The 18304-nt window shown below is 41.2% G+C and overlaps 1 protein-coding gene across 1 annotated transcript; it reads left to right on the forward strand.

The window, feature by feature from the left end:
• The first annotated feature begins 6928 nt into the window (after positions 1 to 6928).
• On the forward strand, positions 6929 to 11900 carry coq7 (coenzyme Q7 homolog, ubiquinone (yeast)). Its single transcript, XM_023825172.2, has 6 exons — positions 6929 to 7123; positions 7471 to 7652; positions 10224 to 10338; positions 10483 to 10622; positions 11319 to 11387; positions 11619 to 11900. The coding sequence occupies exons 1-6, from the start codon at positions 7045 to 7047 to the stop codon at positions 11694 to 11696; spliced, it is 663 nt and encodes a 220-aa protein (XP_023680940.1). The 5' UTR covers positions 6929 to 7044; the 3' UTR covers positions 11697 to 11900.
• The last annotated feature ends 6404 nt before the right edge of the window (positions 11901 to 18304 follow it).

The following is an 18304-nucleotide window of genomic DNA, read 5'->3' on the forward strand; positions in this document are numbered from 1 at the left end:
TTGTCCTGCACACACTCACACACACACACACACACACACACACACACACCACATATTTGTAATTATATCATTGTGGAGACTCTCCATTTGTTTCTATAAGGAAAAACATGCTAATTCCAACTATGACAACCTTAACCCCTACCCAGCCCTAACCTTAACCATAAGTAACCAAAGAAAATACAAGACTTCTGGCATTTATAGTTTTTTATTGCACTCACAGATTTTTATAAAATTGAGTTTCCCTTTGTGAGGATATAAAAAAATGGTCCCCACAACGTCAGAATAACAGGTCAAGATCACAGGACAATTTGGTCCCCACAATGTAGCATGCACAAACACACACACACACACACACACACACACACACAGTCAGATTGCTTTGCAGAGTCTGAACTTTGGTGACGTTGACTCCTGGCAATCATGCAGTCGACACTCCAGAATGTTTTGTCTTTGGTTTGTCTCCTCAGACTTCCCAGTGACAGTCGTTGTTGTAACAACTCGATTGGTTTTACTTACAATGCCTGGTTATCTGCATTTACTAATATGTGATTGTTGTTTTTTTCGCTACCAAGCCAACTCTGTTGTCCGTTTTGGACACAGATTCAGTCTCCACAGCATTTGTAGGGTCAATCTGCTCAAGCATTTACTGGAGGCTTCAACTCAACTGGGACAACTCAACTCAAACATCCATTCAGTTACTTTAACCCCCGTTAATAATAGGATGCTGTGGCTTCACACAAACAAGAAACAGTCCCCTTCCAAAATAGAAATCTGAAGAAACCCATGTAGCAGACTGTGCCCTTGAGTGCCCATTAATCCTGGAAACATCACTATAATGGAACCCGCAGGCTGCTTGATGTTGTTCCCTGGTGTACGGTGGCTTCATCATGAGACAGGAATTAGGGGGATCACATGCTTGTGGACAGACATTTTTATTGGAGGGTAAGGATCTAATGGACAGGGAGTACCAAAATGACCTCAAGGGGGCTTCCTGCATGAGTATGAGCCTTTCTTGCATATTTAGGGAATGCCCCCACCAACACTACAGCTCATTTTGAAATTAATATTTCCAGCCAAACCTTTACACTGACCCACAGGCTATTAATTAGCATATGACATCACAGAGGGGGTGTGTCTCCCTACATTCTTCATTACTGCTCCACAGTTGCAGTCTCTTCTGATTGGTCCCCAAGGGACGCAGCCTCCCCATCTCACACCACAGCTGTTTTCTATAAGGGATCAGAAATCAGTGGCAGCTACAGGCTCTGCGTAAACATGACAATTACGCTGGATTAAAGTGCCAAAACGCCGCCCAGCCATCCAGTGCCTTCACAAATATGTTTTCGTATAGAACTCCGAGTGGCATAGGCAGAGTTGCCCTTTTCCTAAATGGATGCATCCCCCCTCCCCAACCCCACACGCGAAATCAGGCTACTCCCTGCACACTATAAAACTCCTCTCGAAAACATCAATTATTTCACTCTGTCTTTTGCCTCCTTTTATTTGGGGTGTCATTGGGCTTATTGCTCATGCTGTATATTATTCAGCTCCCTATAATTTCATGATAATCAAGAATCAGCTCAAAGATTTAAAAACACCCCCCCCCCCCCACACACACACAAACACACGTGGTATTTATCCCCAGGACAAACGCTTTGGTAACCTTCACGTAAGGCAAACATCACACTTGGGGATTCTGGAAGTTTGAGGGTAATTTAATGGCATCAGACCCACATCCAGTCAGCCACAGGAAATAGCAGGTAAATGACAGACTTGGGAGGCTGGTTGTTTCCCGTCACACGTTTTAAATACAGCTCCATCCTGCGGCAGCTTCCCCTGTCTAGGGCTCCAATGAACTAATGAATCCCCAAGCTGTATACGCTTGTTTTTCAGTGAGAACACTCAAAATATATACCTACAACGCAATGGCAGCTCCCTGTGTGTGTTTCAGTATCAAATATCAAGATCTGAATGTTCCCTATTAAACAAACCCCTGCTGAATTCAGATTTAACTTCATATTCAGTGAGATTTAGAGAGTTTATGAATCAAAGTGAACATAGTGTCTCGTGGTATCTATAACATAGTTTAACACACAGAAGAAGGGATGTCACAATTAAAAACACTCTGGCGACAAACCAAGGTTTGGTTAAAAGCTTAGGTTTAAAGAACTATAAGCTGAAGCACAAATTTGGAATGCTACAGTAGATGTTCATTAAATGTGAATCTGCATAAAAAGGATGAAACAATGTTTGGATCAGAAAGTGGTAATAAATGTGGAATTAAATTTTGGACTCTCTGTCGATTTTTAATAGCTGTTTATCCATCTGGGATTCAGTAATCCGGAGTCCTTGTATGGATGGGGCATTCAGCAGTGTTCCCACAAAAGACAGTAAAAATTGCCCACACTCTCATACAAATACAAAGCACTCAGGCTTGCACTAAAAGCACAAACACACTGCCACTCAGTACCTTTGTTCACGCAAAGTCTCACATGCATGCATTCATGTTCAGGGGTCACTCATGCACACCAGTAACACTGAAGGTGAAAGATCAGTCAACGGTCAATTAACGCAATTAATCAAGTTTGAACTTCAGCACAGTACTTCAGCATTCAGCAATATCCATCTGATTTTTCAAGACTGTTTTGTGATTGTACAGTGGATAAATACAGCTGAATTTGAAAACTAAATGTAGATTTAATTAATAAATTGATTTTAAAATCACAATCTAAACATTGTTTATGCAAACTGTACATGTGTTTTTGAGTGATTATTACTTTTGATTACGTGATTTAATTTATTTATTTATTTTCTGTGTTTTTACATTAATCCGAAAAGTATTTTGGCAGCGGAGTACATGTGACTGAGACAGTGATGGAAAAATGTAAGCAGATCAAGATTGCTAATGAATGTTCATTTTTCATGCTAACTGGTTTAATTGCAAGATCCCTTTGTCTGGTTAAGTAGTTCAGTGCTTCTGAAGACGTACGTAAACCTGAAGATCACTGCATTCATCTGCCGACAGCCACAGCCTCACAAAGGTTTCTGGACAATAGTGATTAATTAATCACTGCAGTAACACATTTAGACAAACAGGCTGGGAGCACACATGGCCTCAGACACACTTTCAGTGAATCAGTAATTCTGTGGAAAATAGATTGTTTTGAGTGCTTTAACAAGGCCTGCGAATTCAGAGAGACATTTTTCTATTGTAAACACTTAAATGAAACGGTTCGGTAATGTTGCTTTTTGCTGGTCTTATATAGGCACCTATAAAAAGGGCTGGGTAGCTTTCGGGAGACTTTGCGCATTTACCAATTTAAAACTGAAGACGAATTGTCTTTTACTAGGCTGCTTGTATTTTCCGGAAGCATACCACTAAGCAATGAAAATGGATACGGTTTCAAAATAGGACCAATGTTGCATAACAGCACTGCCGTCAACCTAATTTCTAGGAGGTTCACACTGTGCGCTTGGAAGCCAGTCCTGATCGTGTCGAAGCGCCTTTGGTTTCACAGCAGGGAGTACTCTCTGCTGCCCCCGGCAGTGGTCCACATGAACTGCATCTCTGCCACAGAGGCGCTAACCACGTCTGCAGCGAGGAATTCGACAGCATTCTCAGCCCTTGATAGCTGCCACGAGCAGACCACAAGCTCAGGCGATACCCTTTATGAGCACAACCTAATCTTTCTCTGTGGTGACGATTTTGGGGTTTTACTCTGTTTCGAAAAAAAAAACGACAAACACAGTATGATATGAAGCTGAACAGATTGCGAGTCTCCATCGCTTAATGAACCCAGGGAACTATGTTATGCTGCAGATTCTGTAGGGAAATCCCAAAAGTCTTCCAGCCCCATTATACAGATCATTCATCCATCCATCCCTCTTCCAACTGCTAACAGAGTACAAGCCAGTGGGAGCAGACAGTATAGGGCAAAAAGCAGGGGTACACCCTGGACAGGATTACAGTCCATATATATATATATATATATATACTGTATATACTGTATATAGAGGCAACATGTACAGCATATACTTTGTACATAGAGGTAACATATATATTAAACAGATGGAATATAGATACCTGACAGTTCTAGACACGTGAAGAGATAAATGACATATGACAAAATATGATCTCATTTGCATCTGAACAAAGTTAATAAATTGTACCTCTGCCATATGATAACGTGCTACTGAAGAATGTGCCTAGAACAGATCACCACAGTTACTGTGCCAGTAAAACTGTATCTACTTGTACCACTGCCACCAGTAGTCCATGACTACATAATCAGTGTAACAGCTGATAACATAACGTTCTGTTGTGTACTGTTGTCTATCACTGTTGATGAAGTCTGTGACACAGCTATGTAGGTGGTGAGATATCAATTGAATTTTTAACATTAAAGTCCCTTATAGTATTGCCCCACAAGACAGATCTTGTCCTTAAGCTGCAGACACACTGACTCAGAGGCACTTGAAGGTTTTGCCTGAGTCGCACCACAAATATGCAGGAGCTGCCCATGGAGCGGGGGTGGGGGTAAACGCGTCATCGCACGCCGACAGCCAGCTGTCCTGAAATCAGGGGAAAAACATCACAAAAACAAAACTGAGCGGACATATATAGAATAACATAACTGTGGGGGGAGTGGAGAGACATTCAAGGGCAGAAAGTGGGTTTCAACACACAGCGGCGGCCATACAGAGACCTTCAACCTTCAAGCGGTCAGTCTTGCTAATCATGGCTTTTCCATCACAAATTAAAGACACATTTTGCAGATGGTATTGATTTTATAATTCTGTGGCAGATTTAAAGAGTTCATATCTGTAGTGAAAAAGCTACCAACCCATGTACCTCATGGCACAAACCGCAGTAGTGGGTCCTGGTTTAGCAGGACCTCCACACTTGACTTACCATGTCGATCTTGTATTTCTTACCCAACTATGTTGCCGTTTACCATTTTCCCAGTTTTCTTTTCCACTTGCTGCACCTGGGTCGCTCATCTGCTGTGTAGTTTTTATTTTTATATATTATTATTATTATTATCATCATTTTTTGCCTCCCGCCCCATGACCCTGACCAGGATAAATGTATTTATGGATTGATAGATGGATGGATGAATGGATGGATGGATATACTATTATCTTTGTGATCCGGGTTTCACACTTGCGGTCTGAAAAAGTGAGTTATGAACACATTGTTTAAACCACAGCTGGACTGAGATTACTGTCTTATGTTCACATTCCTTCACACTCCTCCATTGACATTTCAACACCAAAGCTGTAAGTCACTCGGTATGAAGGAGTCATAATAATGTAGGTAAGATTTACTCAGGTTATAAGAACTTATAACTTTGGCAACAACAGGTCTCGCTCTTTTTGCTTTTAAGTAGGTGCTTCAGAAGGAATTACCCAAGAATGGCATCCTGCTGTATCTCACTGGAGCCGGCAGGACATGAAGGGTCCGTTTGGGAAACTCTGTGCCCTCATTCCCAGAGTCTCCGCGCAGCCTTCTTTCACGAATAATGGAAAAAAGGAAGTGGACAAATGAAAAGCAAATTTTAACATGACAGGATACTGTAGGCAGATTGTTGTACGGAAACCACCCATAATAAATACTATTTATACCATCATAAAGGCTATTTATGGATCCAGCGGTGCAAGGAGCAGGAGCACACTACTGCCAGGCCGTGGAGAAATATGATATGCGACAGATGGTCCTTCGGCGTGTTTGCAGTGACGTGTGGTCACTGCCCACGGGGCCCTTTCTAAGTGCAGGGTGCAGGCAGCCGGCTTCCCATAATCATGTGGGATGCCTTTTCCGGCATTTTCAACCTGCCTCTCTTCATTCTGTCTCAGGAAAAAGATTTATTCAACATGTCGTGCTTCCAAAATAATGCTGGCCCAGTGCAGAACCGGCTCAATTACTTTTGAACAGCAAGATGAATGTTCATTTTCACCGACTCTCCTAGTGACAGAACCCGTTCATTTAATTGGAATGGCTTAAGAAATTAACTCAGCAGCGCTCCAGTGATGTGACATTCCTGTGTGACATGACATTATCAAGCATCACAACCATAAACATATAGAGAGATTACAATAAACAAATCACTACAGAACAACAAATGAGTTATGAGCAAAAAAAAGTGAATAAATATGCAGAGATAATGGTGCTGCTGGTGTGGCTACTACTAGTAGTACAAGAATGTGTGAAAAGAATGAAGAAAAGAATGAAGAAAAGAATGAAGAAAAGAATGAAGAAAAGAATGAAGAAAAGAATGGTCTATAAGGTAATCCATTCATCCATCAATCCATCCATCTATTGTCTCAGTGAAAGTCACAATTCAGTTTCATATGTAACGCTTACTCAATTTACACTAGAATTTCCAATTTGTGCAAGACTGCCATCTAGCTTGCAGTGTGCAGGGAATCTGGGTTGCCAGCTTTGGTCAGCTGGCTGGAGTGAGATTATACCTCTACCACTTCCCAATGCTAGAATCCTGTAAGACAGAAATGGCTACTGCCTGTATATAAAACCTCACCCCTTTGCCCAGACCTTCAACCTTAAGTTAATACAGCATTTTAATAATTGTCTTAATAGGTATGGCTGTTTGGATTTTTTAACATGGGAAACACTAATCAGTAATCTCAAATCCATATACTATGCACCATACCCAAAAGCATATTCTCTTTGTTCTACTCCTAAGAAGTGAAATTAAAACATCCATTCACATGAGGTGTATTTGCTTTTATTTATAATGCTCATCACATTTTTTCTTGGGTGTAATTATTATTTTAAGTTATATGATTTGCGCTTTTAAAGTAGTGTGATATAACAGCTTGTTCCGTCTGAGCACATTTCTTCTTGCCCCATTAAACAGCAGCGACACGCAGAAGCGCATTGACACTTGCCTGGAGGATCTGCCGCGCTACTTCCGGCACGAGAGCACACTCGTGAGCACGTCATCAGGAAGCGCCGGCCGTCAGGATGCGGCAGTAACATTGCAATGACATTTTGGTCTGAGTTTTATTTTTGATTTAGCGTAAATGGTTTCGGCGACCCAGAAGATGACACTTAATCTCTGGGCGCGGGTTTTCAATATCACCAGGGTACTGCATTACAGAGGTAAGCAGATGAATAAACCGCAGAAATGTGCTGTTTTTCGGACACCAACACTTGCACATGATAACTGTCTTTTAATAATTACAGAAAACGCGGCATTTTACTTACCGAGAGTCTCCGTAGTGGTTCAGTAATGTATCTAATATGTGCCCTCAGGCTATGTCTGCTATGTTTGTAGACACTCGTAATCGGTACGTAAATCAGATTAATTCTGTGTAAGACAAATCTTCAAATCTTGGGCATTTGGCTCAAATCGTCAGGTATCATTTGTTCAGTTATGTCACTGAATAGATGTGTGGCTGACTATCAGATAAAGTGTGTGTGTGTTGTTTTTTTTTTTTTGCACAAAGCATCAGTGATTCCCCTGAATTCCCGGGGTTACAGTGTGCTGCCACCCCCCCATGATGCTGAGGAGAAAGCGATCCTGGACAGAATGCTGAGGGTCGACCATGCTGGAGAGTTTGGGGCCAATCGCATATATGCTGGCCAGATGGCGGTTCTGGGGAGGACCCATTTAGGACCACTGATCCAGGTACTGAGAATGCACCAACCACAACATTTTCAGAGAGAGCGGAAAAGTCCAGGAAGAACAGCCAGGACGTCACTTTGAAATCAGTCTCTATGCTGTGTCTTGGCTCTGATGTGTATAACTGCTTTTATCCATTTTAACTGACAGCCAAAAGTTAGTAATTTGTATAAATTAGGGGTATCCTTATGTTTAAAAAATGTGTTGGCCTTTAAACTTCCAAAAGTACTGCTACACCACCAACACCTTTTTCCCTTCTTTATCCACAACATCTCCTCTTTTAAAAGATGATGTGACTGCAGAGCGGTCCATTTCTTCACTGCCACTTCAGTGTGTTTATCGCTTCCATGGTATACCAGAACAGTAGCATGTGGTGTGCTCCGCTAATCCAATGTAATAAACATAAGAATATGCTGTTGTGATGCTGTGACCCCAAACAAATCATAGAAAAAACAATGACAGTCAAAAATACATCAGGTGAATTATTCATGTAAAGAAATCATAATTCTGGAAGGATTTCATGAATCATGAATGGGGTGTACAGGTTAGCTCTTGTAAAAGGGTGACTATATCACGCAAAAAGCAACATCACACCATTTTTAGGCAAAGAATGTGAGTGGGTCTTAAAGCAGACTTTTTCACTCCCTTCACACACTTCAGACAGCTCAGAATTTCTAATTGTATCAGTAAATGTACAGCACGCAATGGTGCATCACTAAATTCGCTGCATCAGCCGATTTGTAACACCTTTGTAAGTGTCAGAAAGTAAGATACTGAAACCGAGAAGCAGCTCTGTCATGTTGTTTTAAAACATCTTTTTCATTGAAATATGCCTTTACATATACTACATGAAATGTACACTGGAGAACTTAAAATACATAAATAAAATAAAATAAGAGCAAATGAACATGGAAATTAGACATAACATCTGCTACGGGTTTTGCATATCAGAAATACTCATCGATGTTCATTTTAAAAAAACATGTAATACTTTCCGCCAGTAATTCCTGAGTAGGGTGGTCCTTAAAAATCAACTTCTGAAATTGCTTGTTCTCATCCCATAGTTTTGTTCTTTGACGTCAGAAAATGTTTTTAAGAATTTACTGGACAATTTTTTGAACAAATTTAGGGGTTGCTCAAACACCTTGAAAATTGAAGATTTTAAGTTAAAAGTGTGAATCTCGCCTGTGGCACATCACATTGGTATAACCTGCTTTGTGTAGCTATGCTCAAGCTTTTCTTTTACTTATTTTTTAATTTTGGAATAAACCGTTAAACATTCTTTGCAGTGTTTACAGTAGCCATATTGTTGCCTACATCATTATTGCATAATACTTTCTAATTTTCTAAAAACTGTTAGAGTGAAAACTAATTATCTGTAAGTAGGGGTGTAACGATATACTCAGCCCATGAGACGAGACACGATAATGGGTTCACGAGAATGAGACGATATTTTAACAATACTTTAAGGAAAACTTCAAAGAGGAAATATATTACTGGAAAGCAGCCTTTTATTTGATTAATTTGAAAGACAAAAAATGCCAAATAATGCAGATGTATGGTGAAATGTGTTAAATAATCACCATCGTCATATGCAGTAAAGAACAGCACAAATATCTAGCACCATAAAATATTTCACCACAAACTCAAACGACAGGCTTCTCTCCTATTTGACTTCTCAATTGAACATAAAATAGAATATAACAATATATAAACAATATAAATAACAAACATAAAACTTTTTTTGTCAATGACACAGCTGAACGGGCAGTTTCACTCATTCAGGAGTACAATGCCATACTGACAAAGAAAGAAACTGAAAAACAATGCCTGTTGCAGGCTTATGCACATGAATGGAAACCTTATGTACATTCAAACAACTTGTGAGTCGCACACTATGATGGTCACAGAATTTTTGTTACACCAATATCTGGACAAATTATTATGCCTGTTAACCTTGGTGATTATTGTGTATGTGTACATATTGCTATCATATCGATGTGATATCGTGCAGCCCTACTGTGGTCTATTTGAAAAAGTGCACATCGGAAACAATAAGCGGAATCACAATTTTAACTTTATAACAAGTATTCAGTTCTGAAATTGGAATTGATTTTCGATTCCCAACCTTAAATATAATACTGCTGATGCCTCAGCTGCCAACTATTAATTGTAAGATCATATTATTCCTGCTATCAACCGTGGGATGCATGCAGCAGTTACATCAAAATTTTCAATTGAAATGCCTCAATGACCATGCCAAAATACAACTCTTTATTTAGCAATTAAGTTACTTTCCAACGGCCAGGTCGTTAAGCAAAATGGTTGCTAAGTGAAAATCAAGGTATCCTAGGCGTAACCATGATTGTGTTCACGATTTTAACTGATTCCGTTGTTGTCAAGTGCACAAAATGTCGCAATAAATACACACATTGGTTGGAAAAATATTTTTTTTTACCACCATTGTATTTGTAAATGGTCACTAAATGAGGTAGTTTGTAAAAGAGAAGTGGTTGTAGCGTGTTTAGCGTGCGAGTAGATGTTCCTGTTCTCAGTGTTTTTCATCTGGGGCTGCAGCAAATGTGGGAGCAAGAGAAGACACATCTGCGTAAATTTGATGAGATCCTGGCGGAGTACCGAGTGCGGCCCACGGCGTTGCTTCCCCTCTGGAACGTCGCTGGGTTTCTACTTGGTGAGTGAGAGAGGAAACGGGCGGACAGCAGTCTGCATAAAGGAAAAGGGCAAAGCCATGGTTCCGGCGGGGACTGAAAGTCGCCGTAGGCTGCCAATGATATGCTTTGCAGATTGATCTCAGGTGTCCTCTGTTGCCCGACAGGGGCCTCTACAGCCTTGCTGGGGAAGGAGGGGGCAATGGCGTGCACTGTCGCCGTGGAGGAGAGCATCTCGGAGCACTACAACAGCCAGATCCGGGCCCTGATGGAGGCTGACCCTGAGAGATACAAAGACTTATTACAAGTAAGGGGGCAGAACGTCCTATATTTTTTTTATATGTCACCCCCACAATTCAGTACCTGCCAGTATTCTAATTAGGCTTGAGTAGTATAACAGTAGTTGCTGGTGTGTGTGTGTGTGTGTGTGTGTGTGTGTATATATATATATATATATATATATATACACACACACACAGACATCAAAGAATCAAAATCAAAAAACATCTCAGAATCAAATTCCTTGTATGTGTTCGCTCACATACTTGGCCAATAAACGCGATTCTGATTCTGATTCTGATCATGGTATTTTTATTGGGTGTCCCCCCTTCCCCTCCACCACCCCTCGACAGATTTTTTCTGGTGGCTCCTTTCCAAATTCTGGAGTAACATTGCTTTTGAAAATACCACGAAAATACCATATGCCTCAGTATAATGAAAAATGAGATCCCTCTCAGGCCTAGTATGTGATATCATTGTTATTGCAGGTTTGAAGTTTTGAAAAAGCAGCTACTGAATCATTGAAATACATGAGTACCCTGTAGATGGCAATGTAGGCCCATTAAAGGGAACTGTTCCTGTAATAGGCCCTGCAAATGTTATGAGATGGTATGTATTGAATTTGCTCTGTAATACATAACCTACTGTATGGACTTTAGGTCTTAGGTGGCTATAGATGTGTTATGCTGGAAAGCAGTTAACAGATTGTTTTATTGTTTTTCAGTTAATTAAAGAGTTCCGTGATGATGAGATTGAACATCATGACACAGGACTGGAACATGATGCCGAATCGGTAAGGGTGGGTCCCTGCTCTGTCATGTCTCAGTCTCTCTACCACTAACAGCTCTTCTACATTCTCTGTTGCATGTGTGTAGCTTTCGTCTTTAGATGTAGCTTTGCTTTGTGATGCTGTTTCCGCTTTAGCTAATCTTTCCTGTCAAGTTCCGGTCAGAAGCGAGCTGAAGCGCTTTCTGTGCTCTTGCGTGGTGCAGTGCTCTGATGGTAAAGGCTGTTTGTGTTCCAGGTCCCTGGATACTGGCTTTTGAAGAGCGCCATTCAACTTGGCTGCAAGGCTGCCATTTATGTCTCTGAGCGTATCTAGAGGCATCACCAAGACGTATTTCTTAAATTAAGAATAAATGGTTGTATTTATGTTGATATACACAGTCAGTTTATGTCTTACACTTGCCTTACATGCTGATTTAGTATTGAATTTATATAGGGGTCCTGTTCCTGGGCTCTGCAGTATATTCTGTTTGCTTTCATCTTTTTAAATGAAGTGAAACTCCATGTTTTAGAATCTGAAGTTTATGTTTGACGTTTTATTGCTCTTTTTAATCTTATAATTTGGTGATCAGTGGTCATTGACACACCACAGTGCACAACAACGAAATGTGTCCTCTGCATTTAACCCATATGTGACATAGCAGGGGGCAGCTGATTCAGCACCCGGGGAGCAGTGCCTGGGGGCGGTACCTTGCTCAGGGTACCTCAGTGGTGACTTGCTGGTCAGGGATTCGAACCAGCAATCTTTCAACTACAAGTATGCTTCCCTAACCATTAAGCCACCACTGCCCACAAACACTTGTTTGTTGTCTGTTTTAAATTCACTTGGCCTTTTTCAACTAGGAGTAATTTCACTGCAGTCACACTTTACATGACGTCTTCTGGTCTGGTTTTTGTATAGATGTAAAATTTTCATTTTGCAGGCAGTTCTCATACGTTTGATTGAACTTCACTGACCCCCAGGCGTAATTTTTTGTTGCCTAGCAGCATCACAAAAGTAAATAACTCCCAGTGCTGTATACCTTCCCAAGAATAAATAAATATCAAGATAGTGTATCGTACAGTGCACATGGACAGGTGAGGTATATACATGGAAGGAGTTTGGTAGACATGAGACAATAGAGTGGTAGCTAGAGAGGTAGCCTCCTAACTGAGCAGGATTAGGGACGTGGAGGGAAGAAGCACTCAGCATACCAACAGCAGGAGGAACCAAGGAGCACCTGAGGCATTAAGTCTTGCATCTTAGGGCTGCCGGGGCTCCTCAGCTGTGGCAGCTCTCTGGGGAAACGAGGGGCCTCATTATCCAAGATGATATTACCTGCGAGTGAACAGCAGAGGAGAGCGTGACACTGGATACGATGGACTAGTGTAGAACGTGAGTAGGAGCTTAGTGCACACATCCAGAAGCACGAGGCTAACGCGGGGTGCTCAGGACTGCACACGAGGTAATCCCTCTGATATGTCTGTGGCACTCCGTAGGACTTGAGTCCCTGTTCGCGGGCATTTTTTTCTGTTATTAGCAATTAGTCTGGGTGAAGTATTTGTGCATAATGCTCCTCCCTTCTTCAAACTCATTTGTTCTTGCCAGCATATCAGCACTCAATAACTGTCTAAGAACCGGTCCTGTTTCTCACTTACACCTAACACCAAAAAGTCCAGCCTCCAATATCCCCTAATCCTTTGCTCTTTAAGTTTTATGACTGGGGCCTTGTACCTCAGCCAGATATTTGGGGAGCCACCTTGGAAACAACATTGCTATGATTATTATTAAGTAATTGTCACAACTTAAGAGATTTCTGTGATTTTTTTTATAAATATACCTCCCACTTTTGCAGTCGGTGATAATGTATGTGAGAGACTGCATTATTTTCACACACACTTGGTAAAGCACTTAATTTTGACAGCTAAAAGTCTGCAAAACAGCGGCATGTTACTTTAGGTCTTAATGGTTTGTTTTTATTCATCAGGCTGAGCAGAAACAATGTGCTGGTAGCTCATCTGAAGTCTTTTTGCTTTACCTTCCTGCCATCGATCCATATATGTGTCTTTGTGCTCTGTGCTGTGCATTTCAAAGTGGGCTATGTCAGCTTTATGAGACTGCACGCTATCTCCACCCGTGTAAATCAGGACTCTGCGGGCTGTCATGTTCGCAGAACCATAAAGATGAGCACACAGCTGTTCTTTACATCAGGTCACCGCTGAGCAGGGTTACGCTGTGGGCAATCAGCCAAACAAAAGGCTTACCCTCGTTCTCTGCCTGTGCTGTCCTTAAAGGACGTTCTGTGCCGTGTGGGTGCTTGGACATTAGGACGATGCAGGGCACGCAACACAGGACAGCCTCTTATTTCAAACTTTATGTTCCCACATAGTGTTGGCCCCTTATAATCCTATAAAGACAGTGGCTCTTCTGTGACACTTTGTTTCTCTAATGATGAATCATCCCAAGTCCTCTGAGTTTATGCCCGTATAGAGAGAAAGGCTCGTGGCCATCTGCCCTTTCCCTCAGTCAATCAATCAATCAGTCTTTATTTCCATAGCACTGTTCTATCCACAGGGCCTACAACGTGCTTTGCATACGTTTTAAAAGAAGCAACCACAAAAAAATTATAAAAATTAAAATAAGCGCATAGTGCTGCACGATTCTGGAAAAAAAACGCGATCGCGATTCTTTTTTATGCTTAGAATTGAGATCGTGATTTTCTGTAACGATTTCACCCCCCCTCAAATTTATTGCACTCTTTAAACTGAAAAAGGAAACACAACAAAACATATGATTGATCCCAGACTGTCATACCAACTGCTGACAACAGAAAGGAACCGCTCAGTTGACCGTTCAGTTAGGGTAACCAAAACATCCATACCCAAAGTTACAGTACCAAAACTGCCAGTGGGGAACTTTTTTGGTACTTCGGTACCTGGTGTGGGACTTGAAACGCCTTAATTCTTTGTCGATCGGTTATACAAATAGCCTGCCTCTAAAATGCAATACAACCGCCGTCTTGAAAACACAGTAAACAACGATAAATGAGGTAAATAATAATAATTGTTAATAATGGTTGCGTGGACAACTGAAGTGACCCAAGCCTTAACTACGATCTGGTCCGAAAAACCAGAGATCAGGACAACAAAAATAAAGTATTTTACATAATATATTAGGACAGTACGGTATTGGAAAAATTCTATGTATTGTAATGTGATCTTGTTGTACTAAATATTGGGGTATTTATAAAACAAAAAGGAGTTCAACATAAATCTATCACGAACCAGTCAAAGGAGTGACTTAAACAGCAAAGAAAATGGTTGTCTCAGAGAATGCATGCAGCGCTGACGCAAAAGCAGCGGAGGTAAATTTTAAACATAACAAATACTTGATAATCTTGAAATGAAATAACAATTAAGATAACAAAACTTATTTTTTCCTATGACAAATTAAAAATGCTTTAACGAAATCTAAACTCCCTACGCTATAATGTCTGTACCGAAGCGAAGAAAAACCCTTATCTTAAAGTAGCTGACTGACAAAGTATGAACTGCATATGCACAACATGCGACGTTGGTATTAATATCGCACATCGTCCAACCCTATAATATACTACATCCATTTTTTTTAATTCAATACAAAAAACCCGCCTCACGTTGTGATGTCATTCACTGCCGGTGTACCGGTTTTTACGCCAGTGGAAGACAAACATCTTGGTGGCTTTGGGCGGGGATAATGTAAAGCGCTTTGAGACAATGTATTGTTGTGAAAATCCGCTATACAAAAAAACTTAATTGAAAGAACCATACTTTCGAAGCAAGATACCTGGTGCGCTGGGAAAGCACAGTTTAAAGAGAATGCAGAATTATGGAATGCTTGAGGGAAAGCAGGAGCGCTTGTTTTGAGCTGATATAATACAATGCAGAAGATCCGTTGTAATTTAGAAGCGAGATCGCATAGAGGTACAGTTGGAGATGCCGGTTTTTTTTTACGATAAATTGTGCAGCCCTATAAGTGCATACAATAAATTAATTAAATGAATGATTGCCATAGGTTACCATACGCCAGTGTGGGACACTAATCAGTGCATGCTCCTTACTTCTCTCTCTCTCTCTCTCTCTCTCTCTAAGATTAAGTAACTATAGACTATAGTGATGAAAAGCTGCCTCTTCCCTTCTCAGCGGGATTTTAGGAATGCCCAGTTAATTACTGTTGGATGATCTCAGTGATCTGCCTGGGATATACCTTACAATTGTGGCACTGAGGGAGGGTGGAGCAAGAAGGGATTTAAGAGTAGGTGAGGATGAAGTGAGGGGAGCATGGCCTGATGTGCTCTCACCTTACTTGCTTTGTGACTGCTGCCTTAAATAGCACCCTTACTGCCGGCCCCAAAAAGGACACAAACCCTGAAATGAATTAATGAGCAATGCTGACTTCCTGTTTTGTGTCCGATGACCTTTGGCTTGCAGTAGGTCTACCTATTCAGCTCACACCGAAGATGATGTATGTCCTCCCAATGCCTTTCCGTTCACAGCACATCGCAGAGGAACCACAGCCATGAAAGTTCCTTCAACTGAATCTCTTCCTTTTATGACTAGTTATGTTTTGCATATTTCAATAATTCATGACATCACTGGTCTAAGAAATAGTATTCACTGGAACTATTTACAGTCCTTTTCATGATCATAAATAAACATTGCTGCCCACCATCTATAAATATCATATTTTCCCACTTTAGCAACAGTCTGTAAATGAAACTCCATTCTGTTACCCATATAAAACGTGTACAGGCTAAGCCCACACAGCTGAACACAAAGGAGTACCTGGATTGGCATGCTTAAAAAATAACACATAATTTTTACATGGTGAAAAGTCTGTATACAAGGGGTAATAAACTATATGGCGAAATACACCAAATAGGTATGCATTTCCTTTAAAATTATGTTTAATGTATATTTTACGGCAGTAATTCATTGATGTGGTTTGAACAAACAGATTTATGACTGGCGGTAAACAGAAATGTATGATGCATTAAAAGTCTGGAGGCTAAATTTTGGCTAAAAGAAGTAGCTGGAGGTTATTCTTATGTAGGTTTAATAGTGCTGACAGCTTTACTAGAAGAAAGGGGTCTTTAAAAATGCACGTGCTGGCTCAGTGCTGGGCGACAAAATTATCATTAAATAAAAGATGAGTGATGACTCGATAGTGGCCAGGTGTTAATCACAGAGAACCATAAAATGAACGTCTAAATCAGCCAGCGTCCTGCAGATGAGAGAGATCAGCTGCAGTCTGTAAGCAAAGGAAGGGAGTGAAGATTATCATCTCACACTGATTTCGATAAACTCTCGCGCAGTGTTGTCAGGACACTCCACCCAGACTCGCTTCTCAAAGGAATCTTGATATACTGACTGTGAAATCAGCAACATGGATTTAAAAGGAGCCAAAAAAAATTGTAGCGCCCTCGCCCTGTGAATTATTGTGCCGGTAAATTCTGAAAGCATGAGCTGTATAAATTTATTATAACTCATAAAAGCTTTCGGATGCAGATCATATTCTTACTCGGTGACCGTGGCTGGATCCTCCAATCCTTGGGGACGGACACCTTTCCCAGCAGGGTACATGTGACACGTCTGTTTAGCAGACTCCTTTAACAATGGCCAAGGTCAAGGTCAAGGGTACGGTTTTAAAAGCAAACACGGTGAGGTCCTATATGATGACTCTAACGGCTCATGTCCCCTAGTCGTTAACACAATGCCACTCCAGTCCAGAATAAACACAAACAGACGGAGGACTGCCTGGTCAGTTCGGACTCGGCCACAAGCAGGAATGTTTTGGTTATACAGGTTTAGCCTGTATGGGGAACTGGGCCATAGCTAATATTATAGCTTAGAGCAGCGGTGGCCAATCTTATCCGCAAAGGGCCGGTGTGTGTGCAGGTTTTTGGGATAACCTCTAGGTCAGCTGTTCAAACCCAGGTGTGAGGACTCTTCAGCCAATCAGTCCTCTAATTAGTAATCTAATTAGGGAGTTGCAGCAAAAACCCGCACACACAGCGGCCCTTTGTGGATAAGATTGGCCACCCCTGGCTTAGAGCTACCTACACCTATGAGCTCTAGATATCAAGCTGCTTCTGGAACGAGGCCTTTTGTTGTCTGTATACACAGGAAGCCCACTGTAATGTTATAACAGGTCAGGAAGCTAAAAAGTCATCTAATGCATGTGTGCTGTGATCCAGCCCAACCTGCAAACGGTTTCATGCAGTCTGTCAGTTACTCCTATTGCTTGGTTAAAACATAAAAGAAACAGTATGTTAACCTTTAGCCAACAGCACTAATTCATTAAAGATGCTATTTATCTGTGTATCTACCATGCAGCCCTATTCCAGAATGAAATGATAAAAAGTGAGAACAGGCATAATACATTTGAAACAGTCATGTGTCTCTCAATCTGTAAGTGTGAGGTGTGTGTGAAGCGGGCGTTAATGCATTACCCCTGTGCGTGCAGTCACACCTGCAGGCTGTCATGTTCTCGTAAATTTCTGCTGCCTTAATTCAGGCCTGGAAGAGCAGAGGGCTTTCTGAGAAGCCTGAGGCCATCAGCTAAACTGAGGGGTCAGTGGTCTGCTTCATGAAGGCCCGGCCCCCCCTCCCCCCCTTTAAAAACCAGCTAATTAACAGGAAGGTCAAAATGCAGAGTGACAGTGGACTCGGCCTGCCTGCCGGCTCACATTTCCATCAACTGACATGGGCTTATGTCTGTTTATGGGTTTATTTCTGTGACGACCTCATTCCGGAGAGCTTTACCAGGTGCTCCTACTTTTTTCACATTTTCCCAGTTTATGATGAAGATTCGCGAAAATCCACAAAAAAAGCCCCAAAGCTGGAATATTTCAATTATGGCTTTTTATAGGGGTCCACTCAAGGGCTTACTTTTGGTTTGAACAC

This window comes from Paramormyrops kingsleyae, chromosome 5 (genome assembly GCF_048594095.1).
Source record: "Paramormyrops kingsleyae isolate MSU_618 chromosome 5, PKINGS_0.4, whole genome shotgun sequence".
NCBI classification, from domain to species: domain Eukaryota; kingdom Metazoa; phylum Chordata; class Actinopteri; order Osteoglossiformes; family Mormyridae; genus Paramormyrops; species Paramormyrops kingsleyae.